The sequence below is a fragment of the Pristiophorus japonicus genome, chromosome 20, assembly GCF_044704955.1.
Source record: "Pristiophorus japonicus isolate sPriJap1 chromosome 20, sPriJap1.hap1, whole genome shotgun sequence".
Classification (NCBI taxonomy): domain Eukaryota; kingdom Metazoa; phylum Chordata; class Chondrichthyes; family Pristiophoridae; genus Pristiophorus; species Pristiophorus japonicus.
In genome coordinates, this window is record NC_091996.1 from 67964462 (window position 1) to 67983601 (window position 19140).

General features: G+C 44.0%; 1 protein-coding gene across 50 annotated transcripts in view; it reads left to right on the plus strand.

The window, feature by feature from the left end:
- Positions 1 to 19140, plus strand: part of LOC139232545 (heat shock protein DDB_G0288861-like) — a 990854-nt gene that overhangs the window by 770111 nt on the left and 201603 nt on the right. For 47 of the 50 annotated variants that reach the window (XM_070862910.1, XM_070862948.1, XM_070862958.1 and 44 more), the window contains one exon: positions 8604 to 8666. The exons of the other annotated variants lie outside the window; for them this stretch is intronic. In XM_070862910.1, the coding sequence (XP_070719011.1) occupies positions 8604 to 8666 (63 nt within the window). The remainder of the gene's footprint in view (positions 1 to 8603; positions 8667 to 19140) is intronic. 50 annotated transcript variants of the gene reach the window in all.

Consider the following 19140-nt stretch of genomic DNA (forward strand, 5'->3'; position numbering starts at 1 on the left):
ATGGGGGTGCGGCACCTTGGGGTGCATTGCCGCACTCCGGGACCACTGGGAACCCTCTGCCACCAGTGTTCCTGGCTAACAGCTCCAGGGCCTCCTCCATCCCTTCCATGTTCTTAGTGCTTAGTAAGCTTTTTGCTGCTGGTGAATCTCCCTCGTGCCTCTCACAACAGCCGAACAAGCACACACCACACCCACACACGCGTTCAGTACCTCTCTGCATGTAATGATGATCCCTGACCTGAATCGCGGGAAACGAGCGTTGCCATGCCATTGCTAAGGGCGGCAACACCTTACGGCAGAAGGTCAGAGAGATTTAACGCTAACCCCCATTTCAGATCGCTCGCGGTAATGCCCAATTTTTAAAGTGGAGACTAGGGGCTTTGAAAGTGGGCAACAAGCCGACAATCTGAAAACCCATTTTTACCGCCCACGGCAGAAGTAATGTCCATTTTTGGGCGATCTGCACAAAAGTGTAAAATCTAGTCCCTAAAATTGAAAAGTAGTGAAGTTATGCTAAACCTGTATCGAACCTTGGTTAGACCACACTTACAGTTCTTGTGGTACAGTTTTGGTCACCATATTATAAAAAGGATATGGAGGCACTGGAGAGTGTGCAGAGATGATTTACAAAGATGATACCAGAAATGCGAGGGTATACATATCCTGAAAGGATCAATAGGCTGGGTCTCTTTTCTCTTGAAAAAATAAAGATAAGAGGTGACCTAATAGAGATCTTTTAAATTATGAAAGGTTTTGATAGAGTGGATACAGAAAGAAAGAATGTTTCCACTTTTGGGGAAGAGCATAACTAGAGGCCATCAATATAAGCTAGTCACCAAGAAATCCAATAGTGAATTCGAAATAAAATACTTTAACCAAAGAATGGTGAGAATATGGAATTTGCTACCACAAGGAGTGGTTGAAGCGAATAGTATAGATGCATTTAAGGGGAGGCTAGACAAGCATATGAGGGAGAAGGGAATAGAAGATTATGCGGATAGATTATGAGGAAAGACAGGTGGTGGCTCGAGTGGAGCATAAACGCCGGCACGGACTGGTTGGGCCAAATGGTCTCTTTCTGTGCCGTATATCCTATGTAATCCTATGTAATGTGGTAGTGCGTAACTCCCGATTCTAACCCAAGGTAACTTCCGACTTAAATATAAATCAAGAGATTGCAGTTCTGACCTTCTAACCCATTCAACCAGTCACGAACAATGCTCATTGATTTCAAACTTATTATGTTGAATGCATTAAATCAATACACAACACTTTGTTACACAACATTTTGTTTTGTATGACTGGGAAAATCGGTCTAAGTTATACCTTCTTCAGGTTTGTAAAGTCCATCAATTACTCTTCATACATTTTTGGGTTTTTAAACGAGATATTTTCTACTGGTTTAGCTTCACAGACCACCCCTTTAAGCAAGCGCTCACTGCTTTCTCATCTATCTCTTAGCGCTGCACGGAGGGCTGAGGATGGCACCGATGGGAGAACTAGCCACGCTGTAAGAATGATAGATATACCTACTGGAGGACTTCCGAATGGTGACAGATTAGGAAAAGGGAGGTGCAACAAGATCTGGGTGTCATGGTACATCAGTCATTAAAAGTTGGCATGCAGATACAGTAAGCGGTGAAGGCGGCAAATGTCATGTTGGCCTTCATAGCGAGAGAATTTGAGTATAGGAACAGGGAGGTCTTACTGCAGGTGTACAGGGCCTTGGTGAAGCCACACCTTGAATATTATTTACAGTTTTGGTCTCCTAATCTGAGGAAGGACGTTCTTGCTATTGAGGAAGTGCAGCAAAGGTTCACCAGACTGATTCCTGGGATGGCAGGACTGACATATGAAGAAAAACTGGATCGACTTGGCTTATATTCACTGGAATTTAGAAGAATGAGAGGGGATCTCATAGAAACATAAAATTCTGATGGGATTGGACAGGTTAGATGCAGGAAGAATGTTCCCGATGTTGGGGAAGTCTAAAACCAGGGATCATAGTCTAAGGATAAGGGGTAAGCCATTTAGGATAGAGATGAGGAGAAACTTCTTCACTCAGAATTGTGAACCTGTGGAATTCTCTACCACAGAAAGTTGTTGATGCCAGTTCGTTAGATATATTCAAAAGGGAGTTAGATGTGACCCTTACGGCTGAAGGGATCAAGGGGTATGGAGAGAAAGCAGGAATGGAGTACTGAAGTTGCATGATCAGCCATGATCATATTGAATGGTGGTGCAGGCTCAAAGGGCCGAATGGCCTACTCCTGCACCTACTTTCTATGTTCATTACCATTGCCGAATCCCCCATCATCGACATCCTGGGGGGGAGGTCAGCATTAATCAAAAATTTAACTGGACCAGCCATAAATACTGTGGCAACAAGAGCAGGTCAGAGGCTGGGTGTTCTGCAGCGAGTGTCGTACCTCCTGACTCCCCAAAGCCTTTCCACCATCTACAAGGCACAAGTCAAGAGTGTGATGGAATACTCTCCACTTGCCTGGATGAGTGCAGCTCCAACAACACTCAAGAAGCTCGAAGCTATCTAGGACAAAGCAGCCTGCTTGATTGGCACCCCATCCAACATTCACTCCCTCCACCACCAGCGGCGCACTCTGGCTGCAGTGTGTACCATCTACAAGATGCACTACAGCAACTCGCCAAGGCTTCTTCGGCAGCACCTCCCAAACCCTTGACCTCTACCACCTAGAAGGACAAGAACAACAGGCGCATGGGAGCACTATCACCTGCAAGTTCCCCTTCAAGTTACATACCATCCTGACTTGGAAATATATTGCCATTCCTTAATCGTCGCCGAGTCAAAATTCTGGAACTCCCTCCTGAACAGCACTGTAGGTGATCGTTCACCGCAAGGATTACAGCGGTTCAAAGTGGCAGCAAACCACCACATTCGAGGGCATTTAGAGACACCCACATCCCGGAACAATTTTTTTTTTTTTAAAAAGGCTGAGCATATACAACACAATATATTAGCTAATTATTCTGACCTTAGATTATTGATGAGGCCTTACTTGAAACCTCGAATAATGGCCCAGAAATTCCTGCCTCCCAGGTCCGTACGGAGTGTGTACGGACCCAGGAAGGCATCGCAAAAGCCGGTTTTCAGCGCACAATGTGCATGTGCTGAAAACCGTTTTTTCCGATCTGCCAAGCTCCAGCTTGACAGATCCAACGTATCTCGGGAGCGAGGACATTGCTGGGCAAGATTGCAGGATTTACCCATATCTTGCCCAGCAAATGTCCTGAAAACTTTTGCGCTTGATAAAAGTAGGCGCATAGCCTACTTTAACAGGTGTAAGAGTTTTAAAATACACAACATTTTAAAATAAAATTATAAAAACACATTTTGTTAAAAACCCTCCCCACTACAGTAAGTTTATTTTAAACCATAATTTAAAATGTTTTTAAAAATCGGAATATACTTTTTTTTAATAACACAAATAGCTAATTTAAATTAATAAACATATGTGGTGTATTTTTTCTAATTTTTTTTAATTAGTGTTTTGGGGGGTTTCTCATTCATAATGGGAACTCCAACTTACGGAGTTCCCTTTATTATGAATGAAAACATTCATTATGGGAACTCCAACTTACGGAGTTCCCTTTATTATGAATGAAAACATTCATTACCTTGATTGGCTGCCCAGAGCTGTGTGACTGCAGCTCTTGGCATGCACGCGCTGCAACGCACAATCAGTGGAGGCCTCCGAACCGGGAACTCGCATGGGCTCAGCAGCTTCAGGTAAGTGCGCATCCTTAAGTTTTTCCCCTTGATCGTCCGCAGGAAGCAGCCGACCGGGATTCCTGGGCCAACATTTTCTTGTGTGTAAGCTGATGTCAAATCTATTATCCATAAATTGACTTGCAACTGATTTTCTGTTTATAAATAATGGGAGGGGAAGATAAAGCTTGGTAACAGCTATACTAACTTATGTGGCTCATTAAATCAGTTAAGTTTTTTTTGCATCAAAAAAGTTGGTACTTTCTTCACTGCAGAAATAATTTGAATAGGGGGATATTCTCCTCTAGTGCACAGGTACCATTTCTTCTGGTGGTGAAATCACAAAGGGTTGTTGAAATCTTAAACTCTCCCCAAAAACGCAGTTGGTGTTGGGCCAATTGAAATGCAAGACCAAGACCAATAGACTTTTGCTAGGTTAAGGACATCAAGGAATATGAAACAAATTGAGCTATAGATCAGCCATGATCTAATAAAATGGCAGAACAGGCTCGAGGGGCTGAATGGCCTATACCTGTTCCTCTGTGGAGCAAACACAAAGACCAGGGTCTCCTTTCAGAAGAGTGCAGATATTATGTTTTCAGCCTCACACACTGTCGATCACTGCATTTGTGGTAACAGACATGCTTTGATGCAGTGATAGCTCTAAGTCATGAGACACCATGACAATGATTTAGCAGTCCAACTGCACACTCAGCAAACCAAAAATTGTATACATGGCAAATGTCTGCAGGCAGTACAGTAAATCACTCATCTCTAAATCATTGTCTACTTCAGCAACATATTATGCAAAGGCACTTACAAAGTCATTCACTTTAACAAGTTAGAAGCTGATGGCACTTCAGTTATGCATTTGTAATTCATTCATTACAGATGAGGCTTTAGTTATACTTCAATCAGGCTCAGGTTGTGAAAAAAGGATGTCATCCAGTTGTGCTGCTGGGTGAAAGAAAATCTGCAGCAAAGGTCAGGATGAGCAGGTGGTGCTCTGAACAACCAACATTTCAGGAACCCATGGGAGACATCATTGCGCAAAACATAAAAACAGATAGTAAAAGCTTTTACAGATATATAAAATGGAAAAGAGTGACTAAAGTAAATGTTGGCCCCTTAGAAGATGAGAAGGGGGATTTAATAATGGGAAATGTGGAAATGGCTGAGACCTTAAACAATTATTTTGCTTCAGTCTTCACAGTGGAAGACACAAAAACCATGCCAGAAATTGCTGGTCACAGGAATGTGGGAAGGGAGGACCTTGAGACAATCACTATCACTAGGGGGGTAGTGCTGGACAGGCTAATGGGATTCAAGGTAGACAAGTCCCCTGGTCCTGATGAAATGCATCCCAGAGTATTAAAAGAGATGGCGGAAGTTATAGCAGATGCATTCGTTATGATCTACCAAAATTCTCTGGACTCTGGGGAGGTACCAGCGGATTGGAAAGCAGCTAATGTAACGCCTCTGTTTAAAAAAGGCGGCAGACAAAAGGCAGGTAACTATAGGCTGGTTAGTTTAACATCTGTAGTGGGGAAAATGCTTGAAACTATCATTAAGGAAGAAATAGCGGGACATCTAGATAGGAATAGTGCAATTAAGTAGACGCAACATGGATTCATGAAGGGGAAATCGTGTTTAACTAATTTACTGGAATTCTTTGAGGATATAACGAGCATAGTGGATAGAGGTGTACCGATGGATGTGGTGTATTTAGATTTTCAAAAGGCATTCGATAAGGTGCCACACAAAAGGTTACTGCAGAAGATAAAGGTACGCGGAGTCAGAGGAAATGTATTAGCATGGATCGAGAATTGGCTGGCGAACAGAAAGCAGAGAGTTGGGATAAATGGGTCCTTTTCGGGTTGGAAATCGGTGGTGAGTGGTGTGCCACAGGGATCGGTGCTGGGACCACAACTGTTTACAATATACATAGATGACCTGGAAGAGGGGACAGAGTGTAGTGTAACAAAATTTGCAGATGGCACAAAGATTAGTGGGAAAGTGGGTTGTGTAGAGAACACAGAGAGGCTGCAAAGAGATTTGGATAGGTTAAGCGAATGGGCTAAGGTTTGGCAGATGGAATACAATGTCGGAAAGTGTGAGGTCATCCACCTTGGGGAAAAAAAACAGTAAAAGGGAATATTATTTGAATGGGGAGAAATTACAACATGCTGAGGTGCAGAGGGACCTGGGGTCCTTGTGCATGAATCCCAAAAAGTTTGTTTGCAGATGCAGCAGGTAATCAGGAAGGCGAATGGAATGTTGGCTTTCATTGCGAGAGGGATGGAGTACAAAAGCAGGGAGGTCCTGCTGCAACTGTATAGGGTATTGGTGAGGCCGCACCTGGAGTACTGCGTGCAGTTTTGGTCACCTTACTTAAGGAAGGATATGCTAGGTTTGGAGGGGGTACAGAGACGATTCACTAGGCTGATTCCGGAGATGAGGGGGTTACCTTATGATGATAAATTGAGTAGACTGAGTCTTTTCTCGTTGGAGTTCAGAAGAATGAGGGGTGATCTTATAGAAATATTTAAAATAATGAAAGGGATAGACAAGATAGAGGCAGAGAGGTCGGGGAGACTAGAACTAGGGGGCACAGCCTCAAAATACAGGGGAGCCAATTTAAAACCGAGTTGAGAAGGAATTTCTTCTCCCAGAGGGTTGTGAATCTGTGGAATTCTCTGCCCAAGGAAGCAGTTGAGGCTAGCTCATTGAATGTATTCAAGTCACAGATAGATAGATTTTTATCCAATAAGGGAATTAAGGGTTATGGGGAACGGGCGGGTAAGTGGAACTGAGTCCACGGCCAGATCAGCCATGATCTTGTTGAATGGCGGAGCAGGCTCGAGTGGCTAGATGGCCTACTCCTGTTCTTAATTCTTACGTTCTTATGTTCTTATGAATCAGCCACTATGCAGGAATGGTGTTGAAAGATTTCTACTGGAAGCCAATAGATCAGTGTTGATGACCAGAAACAAAGAGATTGGCTTTTGTTAACTGCCCAAAATCCCCATATTATTCACTACACTTGTATTTCTGTTAGTGTCTACTCACAATCTACCACTATATTTTGTTCACAGGGCTTCTATTCCTTCATTATTTGTCTGGATGTTTTGTCACCAGCAGTTCAAAATCAAGGCCTGCTACCAAGGGAGGACACCCAATACTGTTGCGAGTAGTTTAGTGCACCCGACCTTCAAAAGGGCATTTTCCTCCTTTAGAAATAATGATCAAAGTTCACTTTTCAATTTGCGACACCCATTCAAACCGGCAAGGTTCCTCTGGTTGGATTTGTATTTCATGGGTTTGATAATGTCGCTCATCAGAACGGGTATTGGTGCATATATGAGCTAATGCTAAGCCAGAGCACTTCTTGGGCAGTTAGAAACTCTCTTATGAACCAGGCAGCCCACAATATCAGGAAGGTCATCACTTGCTAAATGCCCCAATTGTCTGCAATGCCCTACTGAGGATTCTGCCAACAGGGATGTTCAGACACTAGAGATTACTTTACAGCCTTTTACAAAAGTTTAGCCAATTAATTTTTTAACAGTTGAATTCAGAAGTAGCAGCTCACTTACCTCCCAGTGCCACTCCTCAATCTATTTGGGCATCATTTTCAGCTTTTTACAGTGCCATGTGATTGGCCTGCAAGATAAGCCACAGTGACCAATCATCATAGTGCACAAGTATTGACACCATATGCACTGGTATATAAAAGCGTATGACTCCCAGTGGTGACAGGCACACAGGAAAACATCGAGGAGGTAGCATAGATTCACTCAAGGGCACATATATAGGCACCACTATACAAAGGAGAGATCAGTAAAAATACATCAATTCAGTTAATCTATAATATAATAGTTTACATCTGTGTGTACTAATCTACAGTCTTACTTCCGGTTGTCATGTTTTTGTTGCACTTGTGTAAACTTTTTCCATTATAAGTGGCTATTTCCACATTTATAATAAACTGGTCAGGCTGTAAATTACACCCTCCTGCCAGTGCTGACCCAGTCACACCTCAGCTTTGCATCTCCAACTCCTCAGCCTGCACTGCAAGAGAAATAAGTTAAACTTACATCTGTGCACCTTGGTCCAATTATCCACTATTTTCTGAAGATTACTTGGTTTTACTACCCCTGGGCAGCATCACAGGAGATCAACTAGTGATTTAATTGAAAAGTAAATTAAATCTGTTAACAACTCTTTAACAGCAAGAAGAAACATGCATCTCCTAAGAAACTGGAAAATGCATTATGGTAATACTCTACAGGAAGCTCATTGAGAATTTTCTGCACCTAGGACAGCAGTCCGACTTTTCCATTTGCATGAAAAAAAATCCTGCAGGAAGAGCGAACATCCAAGGCCAAATTAATATTGCGAAGCAGTGCACATTTGTACAATCTATCCTATATTTCTTCTGATGAAAATGGTGAAAAGAAACACTGGTAGTTCTCCCTAAAAAGCAGCTATGGCATCCTCCTATACCTAGTTGTCTACTTGCTATGCCTGCCTCCTGCCATTGGCCATTCTTCATTTTCCTGCTGTTGCTCCCTTTCTTCCTGATAGCTCTTAATCATCCAAAACCAGACCATGTGCAACATGCATTAAGCCAACAATTTATGGACTCCGGGGAATATGATATTTCCCCCACCCCTAACAATTTGAATGCCAGAAGTGTTCAGAAGCACTAGATTCACCAATGAAAGAATATAGGTAGCCTTACTCGCATTTAAAATTGGAATTGTGCAAAACTGACTGATAAACCTTTAACTAGTATACAACAGACAGGAGAACAATAGTTTTCTTTCCTCAAACTTAATTCTCCTTTGAAACCTAGGTGTCATGAATCCACCGCAGGATCCACCATAGAATCCATTTGTTGGGACAGAAGGGACAATGAGTAAGTAGACGGCCATGAATATATCTGGTCGTCTTGCAGATTTTGAATATTAAGTTAATACAGTAAAACTACAGCCATTGAGGTTGAAGCTCAAGGATAGTAAAAGGAGGTCAAACCTCAATCGTGCCAGATGTACAATGGAGGTCATCCATAAGCAGTCCAAACTCCACATCCTAATATTGCACAACGGTCTGGTTTTAGAGACTGCAACAATTAGGATGTGCTCGGAATCAGGAATCTGACAGTTGTACTTTGTGGTTTCAAACATGGCATATAGTAAAAGGAATGGAAGTATGGACAATAAACCAGTTAATATCCAATATGAGTATCAGCAAAATAAGTTACTCAATCTTTAGGCTTCCCTGGAAAATACACCTCAGAGATCACATTTCCAGAGACTCAGAATAAGTTGTTCCAAATGGAAGGCCTGCATAGACACACATGTAGGTGAACACTTACACCGTTCAAAACATGATGTTACTGTTCATTGCACTATGCCGACATTTAAATATTTTCTATTCACATAATGGGCTCAATTTTCCCCAGTGATTTGCACCGTTTTTTTGGCCTAAATTAAAAAAGCCAAGTTTCCCCAGTCTTTGTGCGTCAGCGTAACTCAGTTAAGATTTTTTTAGGTTTTTTTTTTGCATCATGTCTGCACCCGTTTTTTACAATTATGGAAGTTTGGCCAATTTAAATTTCACCTAGGACGGCGTGTGAGACCACTCCCAAAAAACCTTCTGGGCACTAGAAAAACCAGCGCACATTAAAAAATCAGCGCAGAAAGACACCATTGTTTTTATACAAAGTTTTGGAGGGAGTCAAGAACACAAATATCCATAATCAAGCTTACATTTTTTAAACTTAAAACACAGGAAATGGAAGTTTAATGGAATTCTTTAAATTTTCTTTTTTTTTTTTAAACTGACATGCCACCACCGAACGTCTCCAAACCGGGCTCGAGGGTTGGAGCATCGGCCGGCAGATTCGGTCCTTCGCACGGACACTGGCTCAGCTTGAAAGCCAAAGGGGTTGTGGGGGGCTGTGGGGGGCTGTGGAAGGCGAACGGAAGGCATGAGAAGCCTACATCACACATCAGATGAAGCCCAGAGGGGCGGAGTTTCCCGATCATTACTCCTGCTCAGACCTGGGTGTGGTCCATACTAGGGCATTGACCTTGGGGAGAGACAAAGAACCTTGTCGTGCCTGCCATTTTGAGCTTCTTGCAAAGGTACAATTTAATCATGAGGGCAATACTGACAATACCATACCTTGTGCAAGCCTTTTGAATGATGGTGCTGTGGAGGAGGCTATTGATTAGACGTCATCGTATGAGGAACCTCCGAGCACATAGGGTGATGGGCTGGAGGACTTACCCACATTGGGTATATCGAGACAGATGTTCGTACCTGCACCTGAGTGATGCAGACTGTGTCAGAAGGCTGCGTTTCCACAAAGAAGTTGTAACTGAGATCTGTGAGTAAAAGCAGACCTTCAACCTAGAAGCGTTAGGAGGACTGCTTTGTCAGTTGAAGTGAAGGTTACAGCTGCACTTTCATTCTATGCATCCGGATCGTTCCAGGCTACAACTGAGGATGTGTGCGCCATTTTTCAACATGCAACACATATCTGCATTCGGCAGGTGACTGCTGCACTATATGCCCGGAGGAATGACTACATAAAATTCCCCATGACCGTCCAGGTAATGAGTGAAAGGACTGTGGGCTTCTCCAGGATTGCTGGCTTCCCAAAGGTACAGGACTGCATTGATTGTGCCCACATTGCCTTGCAAGCACCTTTGGAGGATTCAGAAATGTACAGGAACAGAAAAAGCTTCCTCTCCATTAATGTGCAGCTCGTGTGTGACAACATGCATCATATGTTAGTTGATGCAAGATACCTTGGGAGCACCCATGATGCGTTCATCTTACACGAGAGCATTATATGTGCCATGTTTCAGCAGCAGCCAGAAGGGCAGAGCTGGCTATTGGGAGACAAAGGGGACGGCCTTGCCACCTGGCTCATGATGCCCCTAAACATGACCAGGACGGAAGCTGAATTGGAAACAACATGTTGCACATTGCGACGCGCAGCATAATAGAGGACGGTTGGCATCTTGAAACAGCATTTCTGATGCCTGGACCAATCCTGAGGCTACTTGCAATACTCCCGAGATTATCGATCAGTTCACTGTTGTGTGCTGCATAATGTAGCCATCATGAGGCAGCAGCAGCTGGTAGTAGAAGACCCACCTGAGGTGAGAGTGGCTGACAATGATGAGGAAGATGCAGATGATGATGAGGACAACAAGGACGTCATGCAACTACCTGAACCCGGAGCACGATGTAAGGCCAACGTGCCCCTTTAACGATTGCTCGAGCCTTGTGCCAGCAGTTCATCCATGAACGTTTGCTGCCTGATGGCTCAGTGGCAACCATTCCACATGGACCATCTTTACTGTTTGGACCTGTTCCGTAATGTTGTGTAGTGCTAATGGAACAAATAATGGAAATGATGATTCTTTAGTTCAAAAAGTTGTTAATAATGGAACTGATTCAGTTTTAATGTAAAATATATTTTCAAAAAAGTTTAACATTTGTTTGTACTTAAAATTAAAATATTCTTATATCAAACTTTAAGTTTTCAGTTAAGATCACTTGCAAAGTCTAAGATCACTTAAAAACTTTGAAACTTGTAAATTTCCATCACTTACAGAAAACTTTTAATTTGAGAACAGTTACAACAGCAAAGAAAGGCTGCACCCATCTTCCCCTCCACCTTATTCTAAGACCGCCCGTTGTGCTTGGTCTTGGTGACTCCATCCCTGCCCACAGGCGGTGGCGCAGTGTTTCTCAGGTTGGTACCAAGCTTATTCTTTCGAACATCTTGGGTAATGCTCACTTCTTGATTTGGGGGGGCGGTGGGGGGTGCTGGCGGTAATGTGCAGGACCCGGCTTGGGCCTCTCAAGACTGGTCTGGGGATTGGAGTGGGAGTGGCAGTTGATTCCGTCAATGAGCACAGGGGATCTGGGCGTGTTCCCTTATTGCAGCAGCTAACTCAGACATTCGTTCCCTCACGTGCCCTGACAGTGTCTCAACTACCTGCAACATTCCCTCCCTCATGTTCATTGACAGCGCGCATCAGCTACCTGTGACATTCCCTCGCTCATGTGCGCCAACATTGTTTTGGCTGACTGAGACATTCCTTCCTTCATGTTCCCGGACAGTGTTCCTGTTTTGTATCTGGACTTGTATATACTCTCTACATCCACCAGAGGGCTCATTCCCCAGAGTCCCAAGGGATCTTATAATCTCTTGGGAGCACAGGTATTTAAGAGTGCTTCACAGGTTGGAGAGGCACTCTGGAGACCTGCAATAAAAGACTAAGGTCGCACGTTACTTTGAGCTCAGTGTTCAGTCTGACTCTTTCTCCATACACTACAACTGGCGATGAGACACAGATAGTGAACCCAAAGATGCAGAGAACAGTGGGCATCCTAGAGAAATTCTCGGAGGGAGATGATTGGGAAACTTTTGTGGAGCAACTCAACCAATACTTCGTGGCCAATGAGCTAGATGGGGAAGAGAGCGCTGCAAACGTAGAGCGATCCTCCTCATTGTCTGTGAGGCACCAACATATGGCCTCATGAAGAATCTGCTCACTCCAGTGAAACCCACGGAGAAATCATACGACGATTTGTGCACACTGGTCCAAGAGCATTTGAACCCAAAGGAAAGTGTTCTGATGGCGAGGTACCGGTTCTACACCTACAAAAGATCTGAGGACCAGGAAGTAGCGAGTTATGTCGCTGAGCTAAGAAGCCTTGCAGGACATTACGAATTTGAAGGACATTTGGAGCACATGCTCAGAGACTTTTTCATACTTGGCATTGGCCACGAAACCATACTTCGCAAGCTTTTGACTGTAGAGACCCCAACCTTGAGTAAGGCCTTGGCGATAGCCCAGGTGTTCATTGCCACCAGTGACAATGCTAAGCAAATCTCTCAGCATATAAGTGCTGCTACAAGTACTGTAAACAAAGTGATGTTGTTTTTGAATCGTAACAGACAGGGCAGGTCACACATACCTGCAGCTACACGTCTGCAGATGTCTCAGAGTCCACCATCAAGGGTGATGAATGCAAGGCTATTAACACCTTGTTGGCGCTGCGGGGGTGATTATTGTTTCCATTCATGTCGATTCAAAGGATACGTTTGCAAGGGCTGTGGAACAATGGGACACCTCCAACGGGCTGCTAGGCCTGCTAAACCTGGAAACCACCACGTTGCAGAGGAGGACAGATCCACAGAGGATCACGACGAAACAGAGTCTCAGATAGAGGAGGCAGAGGTACATGGGGTGCACACATTCACCACGAATTGTCCCCCGATAAGGCTGACGGTTGAACTAAATGGACTCCCGGTGTCAATGGAGCTGGACACGGGCGCGAGCCAGTCCATCATGGGCAAAAAGACTTTCGAAAGATTGTGGTGCAACAAGGCCTCAAGTGCAGTCTTAACTCCAATTCACACGAAACTAAGAACTTACACGAAAGAACTGATTCCTGTAATCTGCAGTGATACCGTAAAGGTCTCCTACGATGGAGCGGTGCACAAGCTACCATTTTGGGTGGCACTGGGCAATGGTCCCACGCTGTTCGGCAGGAACTGGCTGGGAAAGATACGCTGGAACTGGGACGACATCCGAGCGCTATCGCCTGCTGACGTCACTTCGTGTGCACAGATCTTAAACAAATTTCCTTCGCTGTTCAAACCAGGCATCAGGAAATTCCAAGGAGCAAAAGTGTAGATCCACCTAATTCCGGGGGCGCAACCCATCCATCGCAAGGTGAGAGCAGTACCGTACATGATGAGAGAAAGGGTAGAGATCGAGCTCGACCGGCTACAAAGAGAGGGCACTGTTGTGGAAAAATATTTCCGAGACTGTATAATATATAAAGAGAGGTTTATTAAATCGGAGACAATGCTTTGGGAGAAGTGTTAAAGACCCCTGTCTTTGAACCAGCTTCTCAATTTGGTAACTCCAGTGAGGTTATTTTATCTTACAAGTTACGTCACTTTACATCACATGCTTTATCATCGCATTACAAGGTTTACAAAGCTTTTCATCCAAGGCTGAGTTCTTGATATAAACCAGCCTTCATTGTGACAGGGCATTATAAACAATTGCAGGTCTTTTGGCACCAGTATAGACAAACATACTCAGCACTTATCTCTCCAGTCATTCATTATCTCACTTTCCTATCTCCATAACTCAAGGCCAGCATACCTTGAAGTCTAACTGTGTTTTTTTATATGACGCATAATGCATCAGTATTGTCCCTTACAAAATTCATTAAAGGGGAAAATAAAACAAATGTTTGGTCCCGTATACTAGTCAAGTATATGTCCAAAAATCCGCTCCAACAATATTCCCCCTTTTGGTCCTGGAAGATGTTCACGAAATCCAGATGACCACAATGATAGTATCATATTGTCATATATTCGTCCTTTGGGGTATGTTACTTCCCTGTATGTTCCGTATGTCCACCTTGCCTGTAGCTCTAGGCTACCCTTCAAAGATAGTGGTCGGTGTCAACGTTGTCTGTTTCTTCATCCTTGGTGTCTTCAGGTATTTCCATCAGGTGTGCTTCTTTTTCTTCGGCGATTACACTGGCTACTTGTCTCAGTCGAGCCATCATAACTTTACAGCAGATATTAAAACAGCCGATAATCAGACAGCAAGTAATTATTATTACAATATTAGAATAATTACTCCATGCATAAGATAGGACCCCCAGGATTCCCCTAACAGCCAGTCAAACCAGCCAGATCCTCCTGCTGTTGTGGATAACTTCTTTACCTCCCTTCTTATGTGATCAGCAAAGTTGGTTATGTTTTCTGAATTATCGGGAATGTAAGTGCAACATTCAGCTCCAATTAAGGCACATGTGTCCCCACTTTGTGCTAGTATCTAGGGCCCTTTGGTTCTGGAGTACCATTGTGCGTATGGCTACCATTTCAGCCGTTATGCCCTCTATTGCTTCAGCAGTGTCGTTAACTATCTGTTCCTCTCTAGGCTACGTAATTCATCCATGGTGCGTCCTATCCCGAATGGGAGCATCATGACCCCAAATAGCCTCTCTACCGGGGTAAGATCTCGTCTTAGTCGACCTGGTGTCTGTACTTCTGCTAAAGTACGTACCCGACAAAAGGGACCACATATCCCAAATAACAGGACCCCCTCCAGTTCTGAGGCAACCAGGGGTAGGCCTTGTGCCCGCTCACAAAATAAGTGCCATTGTGTGCTGTTAGATTCGATCCCAATCTCTCTCTCAGCCCCTGTCGCCACCTAATCTTATGGTCCCAGTCCTGGCTACTTGACTGATTTTTCAAACCCTCGATTTCAAAGAACCCCTGGTTTGTTGTTTCGCTGGCTATTATGTTCCACCTGGCGAGGTTAAAGTATCCTGCTACAAAACCTGTTTCCTCACCAGTCAGGTTTCTAGTGAAACAAATGTCAGCGGTGGGCCTTCCAACTCCTGAGGTGTTGGTCAAAACCAGGAACGGGGGTCGTACCGACCTATTGTATTCCGGCTGGTACCATCCGTCAATGCATCCAAAAGGTAACCCCCCCCCCCCGATCTCCATGTTTTCTTTTTATCCCCACTCTGGTTCCAAGTATCATTTACTTCCCCTATACCGTTTTGTCGCATTACCCACTCCGCTACTTCCGAAATGTTAAGGGAGATTGACCTCAAAGGGATGCCTCCTTTGCTATGTATGGGGATGTGCGAACATACCCAGCAACTGGAAAAGTTCTCATTTTGCGCATAAACATAAGACATGTACAAAAAGGTATTCACATGTAACTCTCGTTTTGGTCTAGCTAGCAGGCCGGACCTAACACGAACTATGATAATCGCACCGATCGCAACATATAGTTTCATCTTATTACTCTATAATTAACAAATAGTCAAAGGCAAAATGGCCGTATGGCTTGCTTGAAGAATCTCTCGCTGTCAATCTGTAAATAGACAAACAACAACAACTAATACGTGTGCTAAACGGCTGGTTCAAAAACCTTAAGCTGGGTCCGATGCTTCCATTGTCCGTTCCCTTTAACATCGATGCAGGCACAAGTGTCCCTGCTGATTATAACCTCATACGGTCCTATCCATTTTTGGGCAAACCCTGGTTTTCCCGGGAGGACCCTTACCATAACGCGACTTCCCGCCAACGGGACTTCAGGGAGCTTTGTAAGCTCTGCTTCCGCGTCTCTTTCTTCCCGATTGTCCCTAACTAATTTACGCATCCCTTTAATTGAGTACTTAGTTCCAAAACATACCGTTTTATTTTGTCTTTTAATGGGCCTACATCGGCCCCACCTGTTATGATGTTCTCTGGTAATTGCATCGCCCTTCCTGTCATTAGTTCATAAGGGGTTAATCTGGTTGTCCGGTTTGTCATGGCTCTTAACTTCATCAATATAATGGGTAATACTTCTGTCCACGTTTTTCCTGACGTTTGCAGGGCCTTTGCCAGGGTGTTCTTAAGGGTATGGTTCATGCGCTCTACCATCCCAGAACTCTGCGGGTGGTAGGGGATGTGGAATTTTTGTTTTATGCCCATCAGCTGGCATATTGTTTTTACAATTTTCCCGGTGAAGTGGGTGCCTTGATCGGAATCTATTTGAAGAGGCACTCCCCATTGGGGAATCACCTGCTCGGTCAATATCCTTGCCACTGTTGAGGCAGTGCAATCACGTGTGGGGAAAGCTTCCACCCACCGGGTAAATTGATCTATCATCACTAGGCAATATCTTTTTCCATGGGATAGGGGCAAAGGACCTGTGAAATCCATTTGTACATGTTCCCATGGCCCCCGTGGATGGGGCTGATGTCCCATTTTAATTTTAATGGGCCTGCCTGGATTATATTGTGCGCACGCAACGCATCGATGGCAATATTTGGCAATATCTCTCCCCATCCCTTTCCACCACCAATCTCTCCCAAGACTCCCGGTCATGGCCTCTCATCCTGAATAAGACAGGCCATGATGCAACTCCAATGAGGTATTCTGTATGCATTCAGGCGCCATTACCTTGTCGTTTCGTCTCCAAACGTTATCCTTCCCTTGCGTTGCGCCCTGCTTTGTCCACATACCTATTTCCTCCTCAGAAGTGTCCTGGTGTAGTTTCTCAATACTTATCTGTTGGTCTCGGGCCCCAGCGGCACTGACTGAAGCTTCCTCACACTCTTCCTGTTCTAATGCCTTCTGTGCAGCTACGTCTGCAGCTTGATTCCCTGGTGACTCAGCCAATCTGGACTGGTTCGGTCCGGCTTCCTCCTGTGGGCTTTAATTTTAATAACCGCTACCTGTTTTGGTTTATTACTGGCTTCTAAAAGAACTTCTATTCTCAGCTGATGCTTTATGGGATGTCCGCTAGTTGTGATAAAACCCCTTCTCCCCCATGCTGTCATATAAACGTGTACTACCCCGAATGCATATCTACTATCCGTATAGATATTAACAATCTTATTTTCCGATAATTCCAGTGCCCGGGGGAGGGCTACCAGTTCTGCCACTTGAGCTGACGACCCCCCATTAATTCGCCCTGATTCAACTGTCTCTAGATCCTGGTTAACTACGGCCCATCCGGTACGAGATAGTCCCTCTACGTATTTTCGTGAGCCGTCCACAAACAAGGTTTGTTCTGCGGTTTAAAGGGGGGCGTCTTTTATTCTCTCCTCTTCCATATCCTCACATACCTCTTCGCAAAAGTGGGGTTCCCCCTCACCCATCATACCTTCTGCGGGGTTGTTTCCTACATCCCTAATTATGGTTACCTCTTCCCACTTTGCCAGTCTCATATTTGATACGGTTCTCAGTTTTCCTGTGTTTAACATTTCTACCAATGTGTGTTTAGTGTGGAGAATGATGTTTCCAGTCATCACCACAGGCTCGCTTTAATTTTTACCGCCCAATATTGTTCCCTCATAATTCTTGCATATGTAAAATCTCATGGGTATATATAAGTTATCAATTTCCACCAATTGGGTGGTGCTCAGGTAGGCCAGTGTGGGCCGTCCATCTATTCCGTTTATCAGAGCCTTCTTGTCGGTGACAGGAAGGGGCATATTGGTAATGGATATTGAGGCTCCCGTGTCCACTAGCATCTCACACTGTCGGCCCCTACTAGTGCAGACACATATATCCTTCCCTCCTTTTTACTTTGTACAGGGGCCGCCGGACAACACTGGGTGGCTTTGTACGCCTGCCACTTCTGGTATTCCTGTTCTGACAGGGTCCTTGCCTTATTAGGATAGCCATTTTTACCATAGCATGTCGCTTCCAGGTGCCCTTTCTTACCACAATACATACATTGCTTTTCACTGCCTTTCCCTTTGCATTCCCTGGCAAAATGGCCCGGTTTTCCACAATTATGGCAAGTCCCCCTTTTCTGCCCTCCTCCTGTTCCCGTGGCAGAGACCTTTTCCTGCTTTATCTTTTTCTTTTCTAAACTGCTAAACCTTACTGTTTTAGCCTTTTTCAAAAGTCCCTTTTACACCTTCACAGATAGCTCACCACTCGCCCAGGAGTTTGACCTGATCCCTGAAGATATTTCTAAATTTAAAACTTTTTTTTTTAAACTGAGCTAGAAGCTTTCGTGTCAAGGTTTTACACAAAGGAAAATGGAAGCGTTTTAAAAGGCATTCTTTATCTCATTCCTAGACTAAATTTATGTCTTTTAATCCAATTGCATGTTTTCTTTCGACAAGTAAGTGAGCATGTCAAATAAATTCTCTTTTTTTTTTACTACCGGGACCATGTATTTTTTATCTTTTACTCAACAAACCTATCCTTTGTGCATTTCCTAGCTCTGTAACTTATCATCCGAATATATCCACACCTTCGTTTCTAACTTAAAATGTAATAACATAAGGTTCACAGTTTCTTAAACTTCCCACATACAGGACAACACTATGAAGGATTAAAAAAACATTTCTGTTTTTTTGTTTGGAAAGAGTGGGTGGAGCTAAAACAGGCAGGCAACTCTACACCTTCCCAAGCAGGCTTTCATTCATTCCACAGTCAAAATCACTCGAGTACTCTCTTCATTCAAAATAGACACTCAGAAAAGTCTCTCTTCATTCAACAAAGCTTATGTCTGGATCCATATGTCACTTAAGATAGTCACTATCAGCTTTTTTATGGCATTACGTAATTACGCAAGTTACAATTAATGATAGGAATTAATTAATGACCCGGGCAGCTCGCGTTTTACATTCCCTTCCTTACCTTCCATGTTCGCCAGTCTCGGACGTTTCCCTTTGTTTCTGTATTACTCACGGCCACGACTACTCTGTGAAGACCCTTTGTCTTCGCAACAAAGCTAGCGTGTTTCCTTACCACCGGAGTTTTCGGCTCTAGGTTGGATTGATCAGTTCCCTTCCGCACCGACCTTATTTAC